We start from the raw sequence: 23,467 nt of genomic DNA on the forward strand, positions 1-23,467 counted from the left end.
TGTTCGAACCGCGAGTTGAGCCGCCAACCGGCCGCTGTCGTGTAAGATAACACCAGTGATTCAATTTTAAGGTCTTCTCCAAATTCTCCTTCGTATTCCGACGGAATGGCTCGGGAGATCGATCTACGCGAGGAGTTTGCTCGTAGTGTATCCAATATGATATCACAATGCTTATCTCAGTCATGTACGTAGCCCACGGACCATACCCTTCGGCGGAGCATTTTTTGCTCGAGCTGCGCGACAAGTAGCTGCGACAGTATTCGATACCGTTGTGGACGCAATTGCACGCTGTGAACAACTATGAAAGTTCTGATCCTCGGGTGCGTCTTGGTGACTCCGCGTTGAGTGTGCGTGTAAGGGTGCATGCTAATCCACACAGAGCGGCCGGCTTCATTGGCAAGCCCACCGCGCAAGCTTTTGCGGCCGCAGGCTACGAGACTTACGGCCAATCGCGGGATCCCGCCGCTGGCGTCGTGTTGCAGCAAGATGAAATCACGCCGCTTATCGGCACACCCGTTGAGATCATTGAAAAGCACGGCGCGGAGATGGACGTGATCATCGACTGCGTGATGTCCGGCGTGGGTGGTGCCGTCGCGTTGCCGATTTTCGACGCCGTGCTCGCCGTCGCGGCGACGCGCTCGCCGGTGCGCAAGCTGGCGTTTATTTTCACCTCGGGCACGTGGACAGAGGGAATGCCGGCGGGCAGCGATCCCCTCGCGATCGTGTCGGAGGTGAGCCCGCTAGGTCCCGAGATCCCGGAGCTCGTACAGTGGCGCGCGGAGTTTGAAACCAAGATCCTCAGCGCGCCCGCGACAGTGCCGGGGCTATGCCCCATCATTATCCGGCCTGCGCTACTTTATGGCCGCTCTGCATCCCTCCTCTCGGATCTGTTCGCGCAGGCCCACGCCAACGACGTGATCACATGGCCCGGCGAGCCGGGCATCACGCGGTACTCTACCGTGCACCAGGACGACCTTGCGCGCTTGTTTGTGCTCGTCGCCGAGCGTGCACCGCTGTTCAACGGACTCTGCGTCGACGGCGTGAATCCCCAGACCGAGTTGCTCGAGGACATCATCCGCTCGCTCATCACGGCCGCGGGGGGCAACAAGACTTTTGTGTTGCGCGAGCCGGAAGGCGCGTATGAGATCGCGCTGACTACGAAAGCTCGCCATGCCGCGTCGTTGGGGTATACCCTTGCGGGATGGGTTCCGCGGAAGCCGAGTTTGGTGGACGGCATCAAGCGGTACTACGAGACGTGGAAGAGCTACCAGTAGACTTTCACTCTAGCATTTAAATTTGTAGATAAGGATGAATGAATGAAATTTTCTGAAATAGACCACAACTCGTCAAAGAAGGCCTGGCATAGAACTATCTCTGTATCGCAATCCTGAGAACCTCATGCCCAACCGGGGGTTGATCAACGGCGCGTCCGTTCCGTGTGCGATGCACTGCGCGATGCATATTCGATATGATGGCCCAGGGAAGGCATACACAAATACACCCGCGTCCTGTCGTGCGCCTGTCCGCTGCATCTGCGCCATTCGCAACCGGGTTGGCATGTCTTGACGTTTCACCACCACCATCCATCTCCCCTTACTCTCTTCCTCACTTATGAGATGTGGAAAGCTACCAGGTAGAATCTCACAATAGAATTTTAATTCTTCTGCATGAACACGAATAAATGAATGGAACTTTTCAAAAAAGTCCACGGCGCGTTTACACTGCCAGCAGCGGTCGTCCATAGCTATCCGCGCCGTAAGTCTCGATCTCGTCGTCCATGCGACGCGACGGCATAGTCTGCGCGATCATAAACCCATCAAAGAACTTTGCCATGTTCTTCACGCCGTCCGCGCCAAGTGGCTCGACCTGCGCGACGTATCCGTCCGGACGCAGCACGACGAACGCGCCGACAGCGGGATCGATGCCGTACTTCTCGTATGCGTGGCCGTGGCCCTCGTGAAAGGACTCGTCGTCGGCATAGATCTTCCAGTAATCCATACGTCCAATGGCATCGCGCGGCCGGAACGCAAGGGGAAAGTCGTCCCACTCCGTCTCGACGCGCTTCGACGCGTGGACCGTGAGCACCTCGATCACCGAATCGACCTTCGCACCGGGTGGGGTATATTTCTTGATGAACGACGCGTCCGAGGCGAGGTATTGGCCAAGCCAGAGGAGTTCGTTGTTCAGCGCGACGTGCGTCTTGAACGCGCCGCAGAAGTTGATGATGCGCCAGCGCCCATCGGACAGCGCGCGGTCGCAAAGGTGCCACGGGTGTGCGTCTGATTGGTTGACCACCTTGGCACTGTCGAAGCGGCGTCCAATCAATACTTTAGTTGCCAGCGGCGAGATCGAGACCGGCGTGCCGTCCGCGCTTGCTGCGGGCTGTCCGGAAGCTTTGTCGACGAGGAGGGAGTTGTTGTAGTCCACTATTGTACCGGATGCGAACTCGTTGCCCTTCTCAAACACCGCGTGAAACTCGTCGAGACTGACGCCTTCACCCTTGGAGACCGCGCCAGGGAGGGCGGGCTTTCCTGAAAACAGGCGCGAGAACTTGTGGTCAAACGCGATGAGGTCGCGGGCGACCTGCAGACGCTCGGATTCGTACGTCGCGAGGATGTCCCGCGTTGCGAGACCCTTGAGGACGTGTGCGATTTTCCAGCCCAGGTTGAAAGTATCCATCATCGACACGTTCATGCCCTGGCCCGCCTTCGGCGAGTGCGTGTGGCAAGCGTCGCCGCTGATGAAGACGCGGTTGAACTTGTGGAACGCGGGCGAGACGCGCTGGCCGATCTGGTACGCGGTGTACCACTTCACATCTGTGATGTCAAGCTTGTACGGGTGCAAGATCTTACGCGCGTTGCTAAGGATGACTTCAGGGGTGATCTTGGAGCGGTCAACGCGACCCTTCTCGAGGACTTGAGCTTCCTTGCCCTTGTTGCCGTCGAGCTCAGTCGCGGCCTTCGTGTTGGGATCGCGCGGAGTCTCGCGGAGCTGGATGTACAAGCGAACAAGTCCTTGCTCGCGAGGAATGACCATGATGCTACCGCTGTCCAACGAGTGAATCGCGCAACGGTTGCGGATGTCCGGGAAGTCCGTGATGGGAACCGAGTCGAGCACGCCCCAGACGTAATCGGTGGACTCTCCCTCCATCTCGATGCCGAGCTGTTTGCGCACCCACGAGTGTGCGCCGTCGCACCCAAGCACGTACTTTGCGTGTACGAGTTCCAAGTCGCCGTCCTCAGAGGGACCGTCCTTGTAGTACTTCTCCTGGTCGCCTTCGAACTGGCGGAACAGGCCGTTGGCGACCTTGGCGCCGAACTGCTCCGGCAGCGACGCATTCTCCGAGAGCGTCTTGAGCATGACCGACACTGGATACGCGCTGGGGTCCTCAACCTTGGACTCGTCGATCTCGAGCGACACCGGAAGAACAGGACGCTCGACCTTGCCGCGGCCGCCGGTCCACTTGCGGATCGCGTCCGTGAACCATGCCTCGATGCGGCCCTGGTGCAGGACGACTTGCTGGAAACGCGAGATGCCGGGGATCGAGTCTGCAATGCGTGCGGAGCGGTAGAGGCCGCCGTCGGCGTTGGGCTCCCAGAAGGAGATCTCGAGCATGTGGTTCGCTTCCTTGAGCGCGCGGTCGCCAAAGCCGAAGGATTGGAAGACTTCGAGGGTGCGGCACTGTGATAATTAGCGCCTGCAGACGAAGACAAACGAGCAACTGAGCCCTACCTGAAGGCCATCGGCCTGACCGGCGAAGATCTCGGACGAACGCTTGTCGATGATTCTATAGTTTACTCCCGTGCGTGCGAACCAATTGGCGGCCATCAGGCTGTGCGGACGGTTAGCATTGGTGTAGTTAAAAACACGTAGCTGGCGGATGTCTTACCCCGCCGGGCCCGCGCCAACAATGAGCACGTCGACATTGGATTCTTTCACCATGATTTTCGCCGGTATTATTCAGAGGACGAACAGACGAAACGCAGTGACGATCAGCGATGCCCACCCAGGAACGCGCAGGATACACGAGATATATATATATTTTCATGTTTGGATACTACCGCGGTGTCGGCGCCCTCATTCTCGGAAGCCGAGTTGGCGGGGTAGCATCCGCTATAGAAAGTGGAGGTGCGGCCACCGAACACGGCCGCACGACGTTGTGCAGTCGGGAGTGACGTAGTCAGTAGTCAGCACTGCTTCCCCGCAGCCACGCACACCAGCCACCGCCCGCGCCACACAAGCGCCGCACAGTCCGCGGCTCGCCGCGAGCACCTGCTTCCCGTCGGAAGACGTGGCTCTCGGATGGTGTCGCCCGCAACTTCCATTCCGTCGGGTAGCACTGTTACGCCCGGCGTTTTCTCCACGACCCCGCGCTCGCTGGGATGCCGCCACCCATTTCTCCGCACGCTTCCTGCGCGCACGAGTGTTGGTCGCTCTATCCGGTGATCGGGCGAGGTTGTTCTAGCGCGGGCCCCAGCGCTAGTGCGGGGAAATCAAGGGCTCTGCGCGGGGGAGACGAGAAAAAAGACGTTGCTAATCGCCATATTAGGGATCCTGTACACTCCCCCAAGCGACGTGGCCTGCTTTCTCGGCAAAATAATGTGTGGCTCGCGACATGCTTCCATTGTTCTGCATGAACGGGCAGCACGTACCGAATCCAACGCCCTCCGCACTGCACCTGCGCGCTCGTCTTGTAAATATGTATATAATACCCTGACCACCCGCTCTGTCTGATGTCTGGAACGTCTCGATACCTGTATCTGCACCGCTGATATCGCCACCATGTCGGCCCCGAAAGTCTACACCGCAAATCTAGAACGCGATGTCGAAGTCGCTGAGGTGCAGCGCACATACAATGTTGAAGTCATTCCCGGTACCGAGGTCATGACTGACCGTAAGCACTCATGTGCTGCACTCTTGTGGGGCGTAATCCTCTGACCTGTTCTAGTTGGCCATGTTCACTTCGCTCAGAGCGAGGGGAAAGTCCTAGTGCCCCAGCCGCATAATGATCCGAACGACCCCCTCAACTGGTCAAAGTCATGGAAACAAATCGTCATGGTTGGCCAGTTTCTAGTCGCGTTCGTGCAAGCGGTCGGACCCTTGTCTATTGCGCCGCAGACTGAGTTTTACATGGCCGAGTGGAACCGAAGTCTTTCGGATGTTCTTCAGTTCGTATGTGCGGTGTTTGTTCTGGCGTGGTGTGCGTGGTTCTAATGACTGGCAGACCGGCGTGTGTATCTTGGTGTTTGGCTTCTCCAACTTCATCTGGGTTCCTATCGCGACAAAGTGGGGGCGACGCCCTGCCCTGATTCTCTCCGCCCTGACCGGCATCGGCGCGTGCATCTGGCGCGCACGGGCACAGTCCTACGGCTCGTTCATGGGCGCCTGTGTCGTCCATGGCATCGCCGCCGGCCCGTCTGAGACGCTTCCGCCGATGCTGATTGCCGATGTCATGTTCTTACACGAGCGCGGCTTCTACATGGGCATGTACATGTGGGCATACTTTGGCGCGTACGAGCTCGGTCCGGTTATTGCTGGTGTCATGTCTGAACGCTACGGATGGCGCAGTTTCTGGTGGTTCAACGTCGCAGCGTACTGCGTACTCACGCTGTACACGGTCTTTCTTATTCCGGAGACGAAGTGGAACCGCGGAACCGCGCCGGGGGCCGTTCAAGACGAACACATATTTGACGAGAAGAGTGCAGAGGACAGCCAAAACGAGGTTGTCATGAACCAGGATGCGCTGGTGTCGACGATGACCAACGGCGAGGTGCAGATCGAGCATAAGGACGAGTGGATCTACAAAGGCAAACCGTCACGCGGCCAGTTCAGCTTTGTGTCCAGCAGCGCGATTGGTTATGATCGTGGAATTCTGCTTTCGCTGTGGATCCCCGTCAAGTTGTTTTCGTTCCCGATCGTGGAATGGGCGTCGTTTGTGTTCTCCTGGTCGGCGTCGAACTTCTTGATGCTCAACCTTACCGAATCTCAGGCCTTCCAGGCGGATCCGTATAACTTCACGTCGGAGAAGATTGGATATTTTAACCTTGCCATGTTCGGCGGCTCGACTGTTGGTTTACTTGTCGCCGGTCCGCTGTCGGATTATATTTCCATGCGAGCGACTAAGAAAAATCACGGTATCCGCGAGCCTGAGATGCGACTTCCCACCCTGATTCCGTTCACTGTCCTTCTAATCGTCGGCGCGCTTGTGTCCGCCTTTGGATATGCCGGCGGATGGAAGTGGGAGATCATTGTGCTGATCGGCTACTTCTTCATTGGAATCCAGGTTGCCGCCATTCCCGCAATTGCGACGACATACGCGATCGACTCGTACAAGCCCGTGGCGGGGGACTTTTTAGTGTCCGCGACGGTCAATAAGAACGTTTGGGCTTATGGCTTGTCCAAGTTCTTGACGGACTGGGTCGATAAAGCTGGATTCGTGAAGCCAATGGCAACGAACATGGCGCTCTGTGTTTTCTGGATCTTATTTGCGATTCCGCTGTTTTACTACGGCAAGACTGTCAGACGATGGACGAAGGATAGCAATGTTCATTCCTTGTAATTTACTTGTGGTTTTCAGGGTTGGGGGTTGTTTAAGTATATGTCGTTCGTTTTAGTTAGACATTCTGCCTGTCATCTGCTAAATCGAATGATGAGATTAAGGTTGAACAAGAGAGCTGGCATTGCATCATTTCCAAAAGTAGTCCTCGCCCGAATCGTGCAGGTTACGCCATAGGCGCACATCCCACCCCCACTTAGTACCGCTGGTGAATCGCGGGGTACAAGTTAAAAGGGACTGCACTCCCCCTTCGCCGCCAAAAATGCTCTGTAAACCGCCGTCTCTGTTAATATGCCGTTCACGACGCTTAGCTCCGGGAGCAAGATTTTCTATACCACCGCCGGCGACCTGGCAGCGCCGCCAATTGTGTTTATTCACGGGCTTGGATCGTCGCAGAACTACTACTTTGCGCAGCTGCAAGCGCTCAAGACGACGCATTTCGTGCTGCTCTTCGATACTCCAGGAAGTGCACAATCGCCAGTTCCGAGTAGCCCGCTGACAGTTGCGTCCATCGTCTCCGATGTTGCGGGGTTAATGAAATTCGTTGGAATCACGAAGCCGGCGATCGTGGTGGGCCACTCACTTGGCGGCCTACTTGCGACGTTCCTGGCGCTCATGCATCCGTCGCTCGTCGCCGGAATGGTACTCCTCGGACCGATCTACCCGTCAGCCGCGCTTGCGAGCCTCTTCTCGACGCGGATGAAGGCGGTCGCAGAAGGCGGCTCGGTGGAAGCAATTTTCAACACGGTCCCCGTCACCGCGCTGGGAAGCAAGTCCACGCTGATCCAGCAGGCGTTCGCGCGGGAACTAATCTCGCGGCAGACGCCGCAGGGCTACAGCGCCACATGCGGGGTGATTGCGAACCTGCCGACGCCGGATTTCTCGGGATACGTGGCAAAGCCGGTGATTGTGCTCGTGGGCGCAGATGACAAAACTGCACCGTTTAAGGGGTGTGTGGAGAATGTGGCGACGGGGCTATCGGCTGACGTCGAGTACCTCGAGGGTGTCGGCCACTGGCACGCTCTGGAGGATCCCGACGCAGTCACCGCCGCGATTTTGAAGCTGGCACAACGACTGGAGACATAGAATCATCGTAGAGTAGTCGGCCAATTTCATGTGCATCATATTTCTAAACTCATCTTCGTGAGTGGTGTTCCGCAACGGAGACGGGTGCCTCAGTGAAGCACCGCACAACGCGGGATCACTATCCGATGCAGCATCGGGTTAGGGGTACATGTCGTCGAGCGCGGGGAACGCGGGGCTGGCAGGGCACGAGTTTGCGAGACACTTTTGACCAGTCGGACCGAACCCACGAATTGGCGACACGGAAGTTGGAGAACATGCACAGCTGATTGTGCGGCTTGCTTCTTTTGTTATAAGACTGGTTTCATTGGTGAGACGTTATTTTGACGGCTGTGTTCTTCTGTTCAGCGCAAGAGTCGATCGTGTTCGCGAACGATCGACGGACATAACCGCTTACCAAATCTCGAATTTGCTTACTTCAGAATGACTATATATCCGGAAGGGTTCACTGACCCGAAAGTCGAGGCGTTTCTGACCAAGTTTTATCAAATCAGCGACACGCCTACAGCGAACGCAGAGTATGTCGATCAGTTCACCGATGATGCGACGCTGATTATGGGACTCAAGACCGCAATAGGAGACAAGAGTTCGTAATCTATTTGTCCTCGACTGTAGATATGCCCTCACTAACAAATTCGCTACTTTAGACATTAGAACGCTGCGGGAAAGCATGTGGGGTGCAATAGTCGGACGGCACCACGTCTTAACGCAAGTGTTTCCGTTCCAGACCGTAGAGCAGGCATCGGAACTCGGTCAGTACGCGCTGACCGGCACTGTGGAGTTTACATTGAAAAACGAGAAGAAAGTGTCTGTCTCATGGGGCGCGAAGATGGATCTTCTTCGCGGAAAGGAGGGCGAGCAGCCCAAGATCAAGTTTTACCAGGTGTATGTCGATTCGACGCCAGTAGTGCAGGCGTTGACTTCATAATTTTGTTGCACACACGAATTTATAAATGCAAATCATTACTAGCAGGAACATAACAGAGAATATCTTGCTGCAGCTGGATTTCGTAGAGATATTGGGTTGAAGACGCACTTGTGGGATGGGAGTTTTGAGTCTGACTTCCCCGCACGCCACGTCGTGACTTTGCACTTGACCGGGATTTACGCATCTCTTATCGCGTCCGCAGGTGTCTTCACTTTTCTGCCAATCTCCCTTCAGCTTCAAGTGTTCTCTCGCGGCGCTCGCTTGCATTCTAATATGACAAGTGCGGCTGCACCAGCTCGCTCGGTAGCTGATACGTCGACCTCCCCACCACCATCTAGCATCACAGTGTCAGCTACGCAGCCTCCAACTACCACCATTTCTGCGACCACGCTCTCATCCTCGGCACCATCTATTGCAGCTGCTGATGCGAGTTTTCTGTCACTCGCTAGTAACAAGTTAGCAATGCAAGCGGCGGCCACCGCGGCGATGACGATAATTACTCCACATTTACGACGCGGTTCGCTGTCGACCAGCGTGCCCTCTTCCGTCACGAGCACTTCCACGACCACCGACGCGACCGGAACACAGCCTGAACAGTTACACGACGCCAAGGCACAGTCAACACGCAGTGTTTCACAACAAGCAGAGCCGCAAAACCCACCGGGACTTGCTCTCGTGACACAACCCGCACCGTCGAAAAAGCGGAAGAAATGTCGAAAGAAGGTGGATCCTGACAAACGAAAACGGATTGCAGTTGCTTGCGAGAGCTGTAAGCGTCGTAAGCAGAAGGTGGGCAATTTTTGTTTTGATTCAGGATGTAGACTGATTGGCCATGTGTTTCAGTGCGATGGAGCTCAGCCTTGTTCTATCTGCCGGCAGAAGGATTTTACGTGCATCTACACACGCGATGCTCGGGATTATCTGCCTCGACGGACAGAATCACAGCCCGTGGAGCAGTCAGCCAAGCTGCCCGACATAACTACAACGACCATGAAACGAGCAGAATCCGTGTCGATTGCAGAAATCCAGAGAAGGACAACACTTACGCAAGTACTGGACGACGACACCGTTATTCCATCCGACTCAAGCACTACAGAAATGCCATACCAGCAATCTCACACTTCGGCGTCGACTAACTCGTCTGTGCGCTCGTCGACTTCATTACGTCCCGAAATATTGCCAACTGCGGCGAAGCCAAGAGCTAAGCAGACTGACTGTCAAGTGGAGACGGTTGGAGATGGCCATACTCGGATGCTTTGCGATCCTCACGGCCATCTGCGTAAGTGTCTTCTTCTGACCTGCGACACACAAATGATTTGCTAACAATATGAAGGTTATATTGGCGAAAGTGGCGCGCTCTCTTTCTTGGAACAGACGCGAAGCGTCATTCGCACGACCATTGGAGAATCAAATTTCACTCTTGACCCTGACCGTTTCCGGTTCGTGGACGGTCCGAACCATACTGCGTCTCTTGTGCTCATCCATCCGCCGTCCCGCGAGATTGCTGACAATCTTATCGAATACTTTGTCGAAAACGTGCAGTCCATGAACTATGTATTTGACATGGAAATATTCGTGGAACAAGTCAACCAGATATACAAGAATCCCATGCGATGCTCGAACAATTCACTTTGTCTGTTGTATTTAACTTGCGCAATCGGTGGTATCTTTGCAAACAGCAAAAAGCTTCTGCAACATCGTCGGGAGACGGCGACAGCTAGCCATGAAAGCCGAGAGTCATCGACATTACCAGCGGAGATCTTGGCAAGAGAGCTTGATATCAACGCCGAGGATGTGCCTACTACAGAATTCTTTGAAAGCGGTCTTGGAATGATGAAAGACGCGGCCGAAGATGGAGAAATATGGGTGGTTCAGGCGTACTTACTTACATGTTTGTATTACATGTTCATTTGCAAGCGCAACGTGAGTTGGATTCATTTGGGTAAGTGTTGGTATATGCTGTGTGATTTATCGGTACCGGCTGACATATCTCAAGGTACTGCAATTAGGCTTGCACAGGCATTAGGGCTGCATCGATCTGTGTTGAACAATCAATACCCCAAACGTGAGCGAAAAGCTCGCGAGCGACTATGGAGAACATTATTTGTGTTGGATCGGTACTCGTCGTCAAGTCTTGGACGACCGCTCATGGTCGAGAATTCGTCATTCGTGCATTCAGTTACGCGGGCCTCGGATACGTTTGAATTTATCAGCATTGAAGTCTCAAAGATCATGAGCATCGTCGGAGACGTGTGCCATCTAGTCTATGGGACGCAGAGTATCTCCAGCGCTGCAAGCCAAGAACTTGCGATGCGATTGCGCCAGTGGAGTTCCGAGCTACCGAAGGATATGCAATTGTCCTCGAACAACACTTCGCGGACTATTTCGGCCGCTGCGACTGAGAATTCATATATCTCGTCTCCACCTGCAACAGGCGTGACAGATGGTCAGGATGACGGCGCAGATGCAGGTCTGCACTACTTTACTGCGGAATCGGATACGACACGACGAAGCATCAGACAGGCGTTATTGTCGATGCATCTGTGCCACCTGAACGGGATTATTTTGTTGACGAGGCCATTTTTCTTCTTTCAAGTAGTGAGCGACATAGCAGAGAAAGGGAAAGAAGAACCGGGGCATATGAACAAAGCGGTTACGCGGTTATCGTCGGCATGCGTGCTGTGTGCGGCGAGATCCGTTGATTTGGTCATGTCGTTGTTTCTCGAAAACCAGCAGCCTATTCGCCCACCGTTGGTGATGTAAGTTTGTGCTATGGATTGTGCATTTGACTGGTACTGACAGGTGTTCAGATACTTCATCTTTAGTGCTGGACTGATTTTAGTATTCGAATCATTTCACCAGAAAGCCAAGGTCGAGAATTACATTATGCGGGGCATATCGTTGTGCTTATTTATTCTCGACTATTATGCGACCTGCGACCCTTCGTCGTTGCGGTACAAAAACATTTTGATTGAGATGGATAAGGCTGTCAGATCAGTTTACAAGAGCGAAACGGAGAAGACGTCGGAAGTTGAGCAGATGGACCAAATCAATCAGCTACTGTTCAGCAATTCTGTGAATCCGTCGCGAGTATCCTCGCCGCATCCGACAGAACCGAACACAGATTATGATCTTGACATGCCTACTTTGAGCAAGAAGCAGGAGTATGACTTTAATCGCGATCTTACAAGGGGTAGTAGCGATTCATACCTGGGATCAAATTGGACTGCCGGGAATAATGTGAGGACAAACATATCGGCGATGTTTTTGAGGGCAGCTGCTATCGATGGGCGATATCAGATGCCTACCCCCGGCGGGCAGGACCTGCTGAAGGAACTCGAGCGCTCTGAAGAATCAAACAGCTTGGCTCAGAGCAGCGCCATCCTGGACATACCCGCACCGGTGGCTCAGGTTGTATCAGACACGCCGGCCGGAGTGCTGTTAGACCTGTCACCTTCAGACGCGATGGAACATTTCCTGATGGATGACACATTCATCAACAGTTCGTCGTCCGCAGCGTCTGTGGATTTCAGTTTTGATCTGGGAATTGACTGGCTCAACGCCGCCGTGTCAGGAACGTTTCCGGAAGACGAAAGCGCCATGACTATTGGTTCTGTAGGAGGCGCGAGAGCAACAACAGAACAGTCGCATCCTAGCGGCGTTCTTGAGCCTACGTCGATGTTGGGTATGAACGGAACGAGCGGCATGGGAGTGAGTGGGAACAACAGTAACGGATTCAGCGATCCGATACTGAAGGGGCTCATGTTGAATTCCGAGTTCTAGCGAATGATGTAATATAACATTTACTGTGTATGTATGGGCATGTGATGTGGCTTTTGTTTTGATGGTAGTTTGGCTGTCTGGTTCAAGAAATTCAGGTTGACGCAATCAAGTTCAAAATTCTCGAAGACGGATATTGCGGTGCGCGATGGATCTAGATTCAAGACGAACTATCTGTCGGATCCCCCGTCTAGCAACCCGAGGATGTTGCTTGCAGGCCTGTAGCAGATCCGAAAGGGAGATTGCGCCCTGCATGCTCTGCAGCCGCCGAACGGCACGGGTTTAGCCGAGCTCCAGGGCTCTGCTTCGCGAGGGGGCGCTGGAATTCAGCGCGTCGCGTGGGTTTGGTGGCGCAACATAGTGGGCTCCTGCATAACCACGCAGCGTCGAGAGAGAAGTGCAGAGATAAGACCGCACTGCGGCGCGCGAAGTTTTATGTGAGTCGCGTATTCGTACGCAGCACGGGCAGCCGGGCTCGGCTTCATAGGCCGAGAAGACCGAGTTCGTCGATAGGATTGCTCGAGCGGCATCCCGCGCGACGGACAACTTGCTTGTATTGTCTGTCGCGTGAGAGAGTCATGCTCGGAGAGCACAGACTGCGGTAGTGGAGGGGGTGTCGTCATATTGAGCACTTTAGGTAGGAACGATGGCGGTGCGGCGCCGGAGAAGAGCGACCCTCTTCCCTGAGGCGCCTATCGCCCAGCAATCTGTGAGTCGCGCCACAAGCGCCATGATGGCCCGTTATCGCTGCCCGCACTTGTCTGCACTATCCCCGGCCTGTTTCCACGCAGAGAGCTTCAGTAGAAAGCTAGAACTTGGAGGCACGTTGCGGCAGCATTTTTGCGGCGAACGCTGTCCGTCGGCGGCCCGGAGGGACGCCTGCTGAGCGAAGTTTGGGAGGCGCGCACAGGACAGTGCACGGCGTTCGTGAGCAGGAATTGCGTCCCGTTATCTGCAGAAGTGGGTGCACTACATGTCAGAACCACCTATCTTTCCGACGCCACGGCGACGCATGGACGCCCGCCAGCAGGCGGCGCCCCAAGCCCCCCCATTTCCAAGCGATTCTACGTTGGCTGTTTGTCATTCATTTCGCGTCTTGTTCCTTCTCCTCTTTCCTTCCTCTCTCTTTCGTCTTGCCTGAGTAGCAAACCCGCTCTCATTGTCCACACTCAATTATGGATAGCGAGAAGCGCGTTCTCACGCAAGAGACTCCTTTGCTGAGCGGCCAGGCTGCTGACGCCGCCAGCCTTACCCTTGCGGCCGGACCCTCTGACGAATTCACCCACCTCCCCCCGAACGAAGCCGCCATCCTCCGCGAGCAGGTCATCACCTATGACTCCAACGTCTCATTCTTCTCGGTCTATCGCTATGCGTCCATCTCGGATCGCGTCCTCATTGGCATGGCCATGTTCATGGCCGCGGCCGAGGGCTCCATTCGAGCGGTGTTTCCGATCGTGAACGGCGCGTTTGCTGAAACGTTCACTCGATTTATCCAGTCCAGAGACTTTTACGAGTATTTTGGCGGATACTATGCGTTCAGTATGTTCTACAATAGCACGTACTTCAACTCAACCGAGTACCACTCTGGCAGTTTCAATTCCACCGATTCGTACAACACCAGCCTGCCGTTCGACCTCTCCTACTATTATGACTCGCCGTACTATCAGAGCACGTACAACTTTACCGAGATTCCTGAGTACTACTCAATGGAGGACTTCCAGCGACAAGCCAACTTCGACTCTCTTTACTTTGTTTACCTCGGTGTGGCCGAGTTCCTGATGTCGTACCTGTTTACATTTATCTTCATCGACCGCGGTGAGATCCTTGCGGCGCGTATTCGCAAGAACTACCTCGGTGCGATTCTGAAGCAGAACATTGCGTACTTTGACAAAGTTGGAACTGGCGAGATCGCGACCCGCATCTCGTCTGACACAATGATGATCCAGGATGGCATCTCAGAGAAGCTCGGCTACCTGATTTCGTTCTTGTCGACATTCACTTGCTCTTTCATCGTCAGCTATGGGCTGTCGCCGCGGCTGGCTGGTTATCTTACTATCGTTGCTGCGTTTATCGTTGTATCGTTCATTTTTGTCTCGTACCGTATGACTGATCTGTACAAGAAGGCTCTGAACGGTTCCTCTGCTGGCGGCTCTGTAATCGAGGAGGTTTTGTCGTCGATCCGCAACGTGCAGGCCTTTGGTATTCAGGATCGTTTGTCGAGCCGCTACGACTACTTCTTGAGCATTTCGCAGAAGTACTCCCTTCATGCTGGCTTCTACGCGGGTGCGATTACTGGCGTCGCATGGCTCGGTCTGTACATCTGCGATGTTGTGGCATTCTACTTTGGCGCTCCTCTGATTCTGGAGAACAAGCTGTCGATTCTTGCGTTGGTCACGATTCTCGCTTCGATTATCCAGGGTTTGTTCGCTGTTTGCGCTGTTACTCCTCACATGCGCGCTGTATCCGCAGCCACTGGGGCAGTTAAGAAGATTTACACCACAATTGACCGCGTATCTGCAATTGACTCTACTTCCGACGAGGGTATCATTCTCGACAGTGTCAAAGGCGCGATTGAGCTTCAGGACGTAAAATTTATCTACCCCTCGCGTCCCGATGTCATTGTTATGCAGAACTTTAACCTGTCGATTAAGCCTGGCACCACTGTTGCTCTCGTTGGAGCCAGTGGTTCCGGCAAGTCGACTATCGTCGGTTTGATTGAGCGCTTTTACAAGCCTGTGGGTGGTACCGTGACATTTGACGGTGTCGACATTGAGAAGCTTAACGTCAAGTGGCTTCGTCACCAGGTCGCGCTTGTGTCCCAGGAGCCTGTGCTGTTTGCCGGAACTGTTTATGATAACGTTGCGCATGGACTTATTGGGACCAAGCACGAATTCGCGTCAGAGATTGAGAAGCGTGCGCTTGTCGTCAACGCTTGCAGGCAGGCTAATGCCATGATTTTCATTGACACTCTCCCCAAAGGCCTTGATACGCACGTCGGCGAGCGCGGCTTTTTGTTGTCGGGCGGTCAGAAGCAGCGTGTCGCAATTGCGCGTGCTATCGTTTCTGATCCGAAGATTCTTTTGCTTGATGAGGCAACTTCGGCTCTGGACACCAAAAGTGAGGGTATTGTCCAGGACGCTTTAGACAAGGCATCCAAGAATCGCACTACGATTGTTGTTGCTCATCGTCTGTCGACAATCAAGGATGCTGATAAGATCGTTGTTATGAAGAGCGGTATCATTCTCGAGCAGGGTTCCCACTCGGAGCTCATTGAAAAGCGTGGCGAGTACTATGATTTGGTTATGGCTCAGAATGTCGAGCAGGATGTTGAGAAGAAGCTTGAGGCTGCTGAGGACTCGGAGGACGACAGTGTTGAGCAGATTCTTGACGAAAAGGCGCGTGAGATCCAGGATATTGAAGAGGATGGCGGCTCTGCCTCCGAGGAGGACCTCAAGGAGACATCGAAGCTCATTCTTTCACGTACCAAAAGTGGCCGTTCGATTTCCAGTGTCGTTGCTTCCAACCGTATTGGTGTTGAGGAGGAAGAGGAGAAGCGCTACTCATTTGGCGAAATCGCGCAATTTTTGTTCAACCTTGCCCGGCCCGAGAAGCGAATTAACTTGCTTGCGATCTTCTTCACTATCATAATGGCTGCCGGATACCCGTACCTCAGCACTGTCTACTCCAACTCTGTCGACGCGCTTGGAGACACCGACGAGTTTAGCCGAAACCGCCGCATGCGTCAGTACAACATTACATATCTCGCTATGGGTGCTATTGGTGAGTACGCTTTGTTGGACTCAGAAAGCCGGGGTGCTAACGAGTTGCAGAATTCTTTTGCCCGATCATGGCAGTTGGTCTGTTTTCATACGCCGGTCAACGACTTGTGCGCCGAGTACGCATGCAGACGCTTCGTCAGATTGTGCGCCAGGACATTGCGTTTTTCGACAAGACTGAGAACACCGCCGGCTCTCTTACGGCTGCTATCTCCAAGGACTCTGCAGCTATTGAGGGCTTGTCTGGCGCTACACTTGGTCAGATTTTGAACTCTGGAATTATGCTGTTCGGGGCGATTGGTGTCTCGCTTGCGATTTCGTTGAAGCTGACTGCTGTTACGAGTCCGACGATTCCGGTTTTGTTGGCTGCTGGGTTTTACCGATTCTACTTGCTTGCGAAGCACCAGGAGCGGGTCAAGGCTGCGTACGCGAGGTCGTCGTCGTACGCAAGCGAGGCTGCGTCGTCGATTAAGACTGTGATTTCGCTAACGCGTGAAGATGACGTGATTGAGACGTACGGCAACGCGCTTACGGAGCTCTACCGGGTCGGCCGTCCGCAGAACAACAAGTCGGCTATGTTGTACGGCGCTGCGCAGGGTATCGTGTATTTGATTCAGTCCCTTATGTTTTGGTACGGCAGCACGCTTGTGCGCACAGATAGGTACTCTGTGTTTATGATGTTTACTGCGGTAATCAGTATCGTGAACGGTTCGCAGAACGGGTCGATTGTGTTTTCGTACGCGAACGATATGGCGAAGGCGTACGATTCGGCTGGCAACATCCGTCGTCTTTACGAGACCGAGCCGACGATTGATTCGTGGAGCGATGAGGGTTTGTCCCCACAAGACGTGAAGGGCAACATTGAGTTTAAGAATGTGCATTTCCGATACCCCACGCGCATGCAGGTACCGGTTTTGCGTGGATTGAACCTGACGGTTAAAAAGGGCCAGTATGTTGCGCTTGTTGGCGCATCTGGCTGCGGCAAGTCGACGACAGTTGGTCTAATTGAGCGGTTCTACAACCCGCTATCCGGCCAGATCCTGCTCGACGGGATGGACATATCAAATCTGAACATCAATGCGTACCGGAGTCACATCGCGCTTGTTCAGCAAGAACCGACACTGTACTCGGGTACTGTGCGGGAGAATGTCAAGTACGGCAGCTTGAGCGAGGTATCGGATGAAAAGATGTACGAGGCGTGCAAGCAGGCAAACATCCACGACTTTATAATGTCGCTGCCTGCAGGCTACGAGACACTGTGCGGCGCGAAAGGGTCGCTGTTCTCGGGCGGCCAAAAGCAGCGCATTGCGATCGCGCGGGCACTGATCCGTGATCCAAAGATTTTGCTGCTGGACGAGGCGACGTCCGCGCTGGACAACGAGTCGGAGAAGATCGTGCAGGCAGCGCTCGACAATGCAGCGAAAGGCCGCACGACGATCGCGATCGCTCACCGGCTGAGCACGATCCAGAAGGCGGACATAATCTACGTATTTGAGAACGGCCGGGTCCTCGAGAGCGGCACACACCAGGAGCTGTACGCGAACAAAATGAAGTACTACGAGCTCGTGAAACTCCAGGCGCTGGAGAAGTCGTGAGCGGTGGGCGAAGAGACAGCGAGCATAGCACATTATAGACACGCATGACACACACTCATTTATACAGGCTGGTCAGCCACCTTTTGGGATATAGAACGCTCGTTATCTTTTCTTTTGTTGTAGTTTGCTCTTTACATCACTTAAAGAAGGAGTTTTTTGGTTCGTTAAATCAAGTGGAGGAGGCTGTGGTGGCGGCGGTGGATGATAGACAGAAGGCACAATACACAAGTTCAATCTCACACGGGGGCGAGAAGAGATCGGCCGACGTCACGGTCGATGGGCGACGATCACGAGCACGCGAGTATGTGCATAAGCAGGGTGTGTGGGGGGGGGGGGGGTGCTCACTAGACAGGCGGACGGCATGCCGCGGACGGCGCTGGGTGCGTGCGCGTTCACGCGTGCGCACAAGCGAAAGTGGGGCGCACATGATCAGCACCCGCAAGTTCGAACCCTGAAAAGTCGGCATTGCGGAACAAGTCCCAATGTCCAAAAACTCAATTTCGATTGCGCACAGGTCCTGCGCGCGCGGGAGCTGCGGGCGGGCCGTCGCAGCACGCTATTAAAAACTATCTTTGTGAAGCTAGTGAGAGAGCGAAAGAGCGCAGGAATTGAAGCGCCCGGTAGAGAGGGCTTTTTGTCTGTTGTCTGGTGATAATACTTGGTCAGGCGCGGTTGTGTTTGCGGCAAGTCAGCTGCGCGTCGGACAGGTGAGTTTGTTCGCGAGAATTGCGCGTATCTGCGGGAGGCCCGACGGATCCATGCAAGTTTATGCTAACTGAAATGTGAAACTAGGAAACCCCAAAGACCGCGAATAGGAGGGGCGCAGATTAGTGCATGGCGTGCGTGCCATTGCTATCCGCGTCGCGACTGGGGAAACCGCGGCAGCAAGACGGATCTGACGATAGCAGCAAACAACGACTTTGGCGGCAGGGGTCGTCGTCTTCATCGTCGTCGTCTGCGTCGGGACAACGACGATATCGCAGCGAAGAAAATAGCCCCAATGGTGATGATGATTTGACCTTGATGTCGGCGCAGAGCAACGGGAGCGATGCGTGAGTGGCGACCTCCATTGGACCCTCCCTTTGGTCCGTCGCCCAGCTTCGCGAGATGCGTGCTAACTATGGTCTACGAACAGCTCTGGCTCGTTGCCATCGTTCATACAGCTCGACGACTGGGTGCAGACGGACTTTGACGCGTCGATGTCGCGAATCGTCGGCGAGCTACTCCTGGAGCAGATCTCGAGGAAACGGCGGTCGTACTTTTTAACCACGAAGGATCTGAAAATCGTGACGCGAACGCGGTCTGTCACGTCTTTTGACACCGTCGCGGAGGCAGTCCAACACGGCACACGATTGCTCGATGCGGCGGTGTACTTCGCCATGCCGGAAGACATGCGCCCGCCGATTGTATATGAACCGCTTTCTGACCGCGACGAGCAGGACCCAAGTTTTAGACAGAGCGTCGTGGCGGTGACGTTTGTCGCGCTGTTCATCTTTGTCTGCGGTATGCCACCCGGCCGCGAGATCTACTACAGCTCCGGCGACGGCAGTGGCGAAATCGAAGAAGCAGTGCCGCACCTAATCCGTGACGCGGGCTTTGACTTTCGCAGCAGCGTGTACGCCTCGCGCGCGTCCTCGTTCGACCTGTGTCGCGTCGCGAAGCATACGTGGATCAAGCAAATCATCGCGTCGCTTGACGTGAGCCTGCAGAGCGCACTTGCGCGGCATGTCGCAGGATACCGCTTCGCACACGCCCTTACTGTACTCCCATTCTCGGCAGCCTCGTCCACCGAGCCTGACGCACGCAGTGCCGCGGAGTGTGTGCGCGCGTTTGTGCTACGCGGGCCGGTGTGGAGTATGCACCTCGCGACGCGGACAACGGAGTTTCAGCGCGCGGTGGTGAACATGAACAAGAACTGTGGGAACTTGCTACTCGCGGTGTACTCTGCACATGAGATCAAGGAACTCGTTGCGAGTGGTGCGTTGCCAATGGTGCCGGTGCGCGATATGCGATATCAACAGTGGCGCGAGTGGGACGAGCGCACATTCGCGCCGTTCTCGGACTGGATCTTTGAGCGGTAAGCGGGACCGAAGGCGACTGCGGCATGTCTTGCTGCGGTGGGTGCGGGGTCGACTGCGACCATAGTAGACAGATATAGATGGCGAGTTTTCGCGACCTGGAACAGGAGAGTCTAGAACGATAGAAGAGGCGACTGAGGAGTATCTTGGGGTAATACAATAGGAAGTCATGGGTTGTATGGCGTATGGTTTCACACTGCACGCAGTGGTCTACGCCAGCGTTCGCGCTATGCCGTCCCGCGGCGGTGAAGGCGGACAGGGAGCGACGCAGACGCGACCGTCTATGCAGGCCAAATTCGCACAAACGTGGCGGGCGTGAAGAGCCTGTGGTTGGCGGCAGTGATGAGCTGAGTCCTCGACTAAAACACGGACGCACGCGGCGCGGCGCACCGCGCTTGCGGGCGCTGCAGCTCACAACTTATTGCCACGCCGGCCGCTGGCACTGCGGTGGCTGGCATTCCCGCCCCACACAGCACCCGGCGCGGGGTAGACGCGCCGGAATAGGAGGGACAAAAGATGAGCTGCACGAGGGTCCCACTGAAAGACGAAGCTGTGCATATGTGCTGTTGCCACATGCCGCGCCACGCCTTCGTCGCCGCCGTCGCCGCGCAGTGTGGACGCGGGTCGGGTGCGTCGAACAAGGGCCCCTGCGAGGGCCAAAAGTGACCACGCGACACGGACCCGTGATTAATCTTCCGTGTCGCGTCGCGTCGGATGTGGAGGGTCAACACGGGTCTCACACACTCTAAGACCGCACTGGGCTTGGTAGGCACACTACTACTGCGCACGCGAGAACGATTGTCGCCGGAGTCGTGCCTGACGAGACGAATCATCGCGAGTACACGGCATTGGCTGGAATTTAAGGTCGCCCTCTCTCGGGCAGGACCACTGAATATTGCTTGTTTCAAGCCGGCGCGTGACGCGCACGGCGTGCTGTGTTGTCTTGCTGACTTGGGTGTGCACTAAGCTAAGCCCGACGCAGCCGCAGGAACTATTTGTTTGCAGACGTCTCAAACCTAGAGCGACCAGCACTGGGCCAGACAACTGGCATTATTAATTATATATTAAATGACCGTGTCGAGCTTTGGTGCTGCACTAGCGACTTAAACTCTGCCGCCCGTATGCCAAGTTCACGTCAGATAGAGTTCAGCCCGCCGCGATTGCACACCGCCTGCCGTCTGGCTGCGCTCCGCGGCGCGGATATGCCATGTCAGCCGGAGAAGCTGCTGTCCGGCGCCGCCGCATGTAGCGCTTTCTCAGCGGCCTCGGGATGGCTGACCTATTTTTGCGGTATTGTGTGGATGGGGTATATGCAGGCAGTCGTGAAAGAGCGATGATTCTGTGGAAGAGACTGGAGACGCGTCTCACATTTTTTCCGGCCAAGCTTCAGCTTCTGAGGGCCAGTTGTGCGCGCGCGCGCGTTCTTACGCAGGGTCCGGGCGGGCGGTTGCTTGCTTCCCACCAACTCTTCGAGTGGTGAGTGTGTGAGACCAGTTGTGCTCGATCCGCACAGAATAGCCAGCGGCAGTGAAGACGAGGGAGGCGAGACGGCGAGCGGCTGAGAGAGCGCGGCTCTTTGGCCCGGTTGGCGCCAGGCGAGTATCGCGTGTCCGTGTGTTCTCGCCGACTATAACTGACAAGAGAACTGATTGGCGGAGCTGATAGTCGAGCTTTTCTTATGACAGCATTCTTCTCGAGGGTCTTTTCGGTCCTGGTCCTGCGTGCAGGTAGCTCAAGGCATGGGACACAGATGAACGATTGACGGGGCCTGCGACTGCCTCGGCTTGCGACTTGAGCGAAACTGACAGCCTTCGCCGGCTCGCGCATAGCCACGCTATCCTGCAAAGCCCTTCGTCCGTGCTTCGTGTCTAGCAACATGCGCGCTGGACCAGCTTGCGCGGGCACTGAAGGTGATCTACTGTTGCTCGGCCTGTTCAGAGATCGTGATTACTCCGTCACGGCGAGGCAATCTGGTTGATCATCAGATGATTGGAGCAAGGCGTGGTGAGTTAACAGCACTGAGGAAGGTATTGAGATTTCCCGAGTCAGGTCTCAAACTTGCGCTGCTGAGCAAGTTCTCGGTCTATAGATATGCAAGACTGTTTGCGCGCGTCGTGCGCGCAGACAAGTAAGTGTCAGACACAGTTTCCTATAATGAATTGATGACTGTTTCAAAAGCCAATCTTTATTTGTGGCAAATAGTCCAGCAGTCCAAGATGTCGTCCTCTGTCCTTCTCGTGGACTATGCTAGCCTCGACTAGCTTACCGCGGCTGTGGACCAGCTTCTTCGCTACTCTTTCCGACCCCACACACCACGCCGACATAGTAGTAGGGCCACGAGGAGAGAGCACACTATTTTGACAACAGAGACCCCTCTTAAGCTGGGATCGGCGGCTGTCGCTGATGAGAGAACAGTAGGCCTGGAATCTTCGCGGACTTGTGACTGGAAATCGTGAGACAAACAAGGCTGGTGGGTGCAATCTTTGCGTTAAACGAAACGCAGCCCAGGACTCGGCTACGCAGAACCGAGAATACGGTTCGTTTGACTTAAGCTGGGCAGGTGGATGCGAAGCGAAGGGGAATAGTACATGGTATGAGCAGGACAATGGAATGACTGAGAGAAATACGTGGAAAAGCAAGCACGGTTGTCCTTGCAAATTGCGACACGAATCTCTAACTTTGCGTTTCGGCTCGCGGCACGAAGGAGGTGTTGGCGGTGAGGGTGTGCCCTCTAACGCGACGGGACGACGGCCGACAACTAGACGCAGAAGAAGTTGCCGTTTTCGTCCATTGCCGCACTGGGGGTCCGTCCAAGACAGCGTGAGAGTGATGACAACGCGGAGCAGGTCGTGGCTCGTGATCGAATCAGGCCTTGGCGATGAAGAGAAGCTGGCGACCAAGATGCGTCGTAAGTTACCGGCGAATTAATATTTATAGACCCTCTCTTCGAAAATAGATGCTCGGTAAAAGCCGTTTGCGCGTGCGCGCGCCAGCAATATCAGCTGTTAGCAGTATGTGAGTTTGGACGAACTACGCGACGTTAGCCGGTTCGCAATCGCCACCGCGTCCTGGATGCGCGTGCGCGTGAAGTTGTACGGTAGCGTGTAGCGCGGCACATCATCGAGTTCGCCACCGCACGTTACTGGCTCGAAAGCGTGCTGCTCTCTGTCCAGCTCCTTCCGTCGCGTCGACCCCCGCGCGGACTGACCACGCGCGTGCGTGGAAGCGTAGATGATCGTTCATTAGCCATCCATCTCGAGACTGACGCACCCGCACCGCATAGCAACATAATAATGCTCCGGACACGCGGAGCAAAATCCGCAGGCTGCAAAAGTGCAAACCACCGAAAAAATGAACTAAGCAGCGGTGGATGGAAGGCACCGGAGCACTCCCCCGCAAAGACGAAAAAGCACCCGTTAAATTGCTCGCTCGTGTAAGTCAACTGCTGCTGTTGTGAAAGTGAAATGCATGTGCGAAGGTCTGCGCGCGAGTAACAACGATTTGTGAGTTGTGTGATCACGGGCGCCAGCGGCCGACCGCCAGGTCCCGGCTCTGCACGAAAATGCCTTGCACGCGCTGTCCGCGCGCGACATGCAGTTGTGATCTCGCGCGACTCGACACACGATGCGACATTATAGCGAGGAATCGCATTGCGACTTCGCGTGCCCGCG

The 23,467-nt window shown here is 55.0% G+C and overlaps 8 protein-coding genes across 8 annotated transcripts; 7 read left to right on the top strand and 1 right to left on the bottom strand.

The window, feature by feature from the left end:
• The first annotated feature begins 33 nt into the window (after window positions 1-33).
• Window positions 34-1,336, top strand: V1518DRAFT_416033 (NAD(P)-binding protein). The gene is made up of 2 exons (XM_066903951.1): window positions 34-320; window positions 380-1,336. The coding sequence occupies exons 1-2, from the start codon at window positions 301-303 to the stop codon at window positions 1,272-1,274; spliced, it is 915 nt and encodes a 304-aa protein (XP_066759839.1). The 5' UTR covers window positions 34-300; the 3' UTR covers window positions 1,275-1,336.
• On the bottom strand, window positions 1,296-4,143 carry V1518DRAFT_416034 (FAD binding domain-containing protein). Its single transcript, XM_066903952.1, has 3 exons — window positions 3,890-4,143; window positions 3,733-3,832; window positions 1,296-3,681 (listed from the first exon to the last, which is right to left on the bottom strand). The coding sequence occupies exons 1-3, from the start codon at window positions 3,940-3,942 to the stop codon at window positions 1,717-1,719; spliced, it is 2,118 nt and encodes a 705-aa protein (XP_066759840.1). The 5' UTR covers window positions 3,943-4,143; the 3' UTR covers window positions 1,296-1,716.
• A 170-nt stretch (window positions 4,144-4,313) lies between these two features.
• V1518DRAFT_416037 (putative MFS transporter) lies at window positions 4,314-6,685 on the top strand. The gene is made up of 3 exons (XM_066903953.1): window positions 4,314-4,894; window positions 4,949-5,172; window positions 5,225-6,685. The coding sequence occupies exons 1-3, from the start codon at window positions 4,783-4,785 to the stop codon at window positions 6,557-6,559; spliced, it is 1,671 nt and encodes a 556-aa protein (XP_066759841.1). The 5' UTR covers window positions 4,314-4,782; the 3' UTR covers window positions 6,560-6,685.
• Window positions 6,686-7,746, top strand: V1518DRAFT_416040 (Alpha/Beta hydrolase protein). The gene has a single exon (XM_066903954.1). The coding sequence runs from the start codon at window positions 6,848-6,850 to the stop codon at window positions 7,640-7,642; it is 795 nt and encodes a 264-aa protein (XP_066759842.1). The 5' UTR covers window positions 6,686-6,847; the 3' UTR covers window positions 7,643-7,746.
• A 106-nt stretch (window positions 7,747-7,852) lies between these two features.
• Window positions 7,853-8,620, top strand: V1518DRAFT_433027 (uncharacterized protein). The gene is made up of 2 exons (XM_066906220.1): window positions 7,853-8,225; window positions 8,287-8,620. Exons 1-2 carry the CDS (start codon window positions 8,063-8,065, stop codon window positions 8,565-8,567), a joined length of 444 nt encoding a protein of 147 aa, XP_066759843.1. The 5' UTR covers window positions 7,853-8,062; the 3' UTR covers window positions 8,568-8,620.
• A 96-nt stretch (window positions 8,621-8,716) lies between these two features.
• On the top strand, window positions 8,717-12,663 carry V1518DRAFT_416043 (fungal-specific transcription factor domain-containing protein). The gene is made up of 5 exons (XM_066903955.1): window positions 8,717-9,356; window positions 9,411-9,846; window positions 9,901-10,509; window positions 10,564-11,326; window positions 11,378-12,663. The coding sequence occupies exons 1-5, from the start codon at window positions 8,841-8,843 to the stop codon at window positions 12,348-12,350; spliced, it is 3,297 nt and encodes a 1,098-aa protein (XP_066759844.1). The 5' UTR covers window positions 8,717-8,840; the 3' UTR covers window positions 12,351-12,663.
• Window positions 12,664-13,246: 583 nt separating this feature from the next.
• On the top strand, window positions 13,247-17,819 carry V1518DRAFT_259242 (P-loop containing nucleoside triphosphate hydrolase protein). Its single transcript, XM_066901009.1, has 2 exons — window positions 13,247-16,127; window positions 16,178-17,819. The coding sequence occupies exons 1-2, from the start codon at window positions 13,523-13,525 to the stop codon at window positions 17,716-17,718; spliced, it is 4,146 nt and encodes a 1,381-aa protein (XP_066759845.1). The 5' UTR covers window positions 13,247-13,522; the 3' UTR covers window positions 17,719-17,819.
• Window positions 17,820-18,176: 357 nt separating this feature from the next.
• V1518DRAFT_416048 (uncharacterized protein) lies at window positions 18,177-20,096 on the top strand. Its single transcript, XM_066903956.1, has 3 exons — window positions 18,177-18,425; window positions 18,511-18,770; window positions 18,854-20,096. Exons 2-3 carry the CDS (start codon window positions 18,553-18,555, stop codon window positions 19,797-19,799), a joined length of 1,164 nt encoding a protein of 387 aa, XP_066759846.1. The 5' UTR covers window positions 18,177-18,425; window positions 18,511-18,552; the 3' UTR covers window positions 19,800-20,096.
• The last annotated feature ends 3,371 nt before the right edge of the window (window positions 20,097-23,467 follow it).

Source organism: Limtongia smithiae (genome assembly GCF_038497785.1).
Source record: "Limtongia smithiae strain NRRL Y-17922 unplaced genomic scaffold V1518scaffold_5, whole genome shotgun sequence".
Classification (NCBI taxonomy): Eukaryota; Fungi; Ascomycota; class Lipomycetes; order Lipomycetales; family Lipomycetaceae; genus Limtongia; species Limtongia smithiae.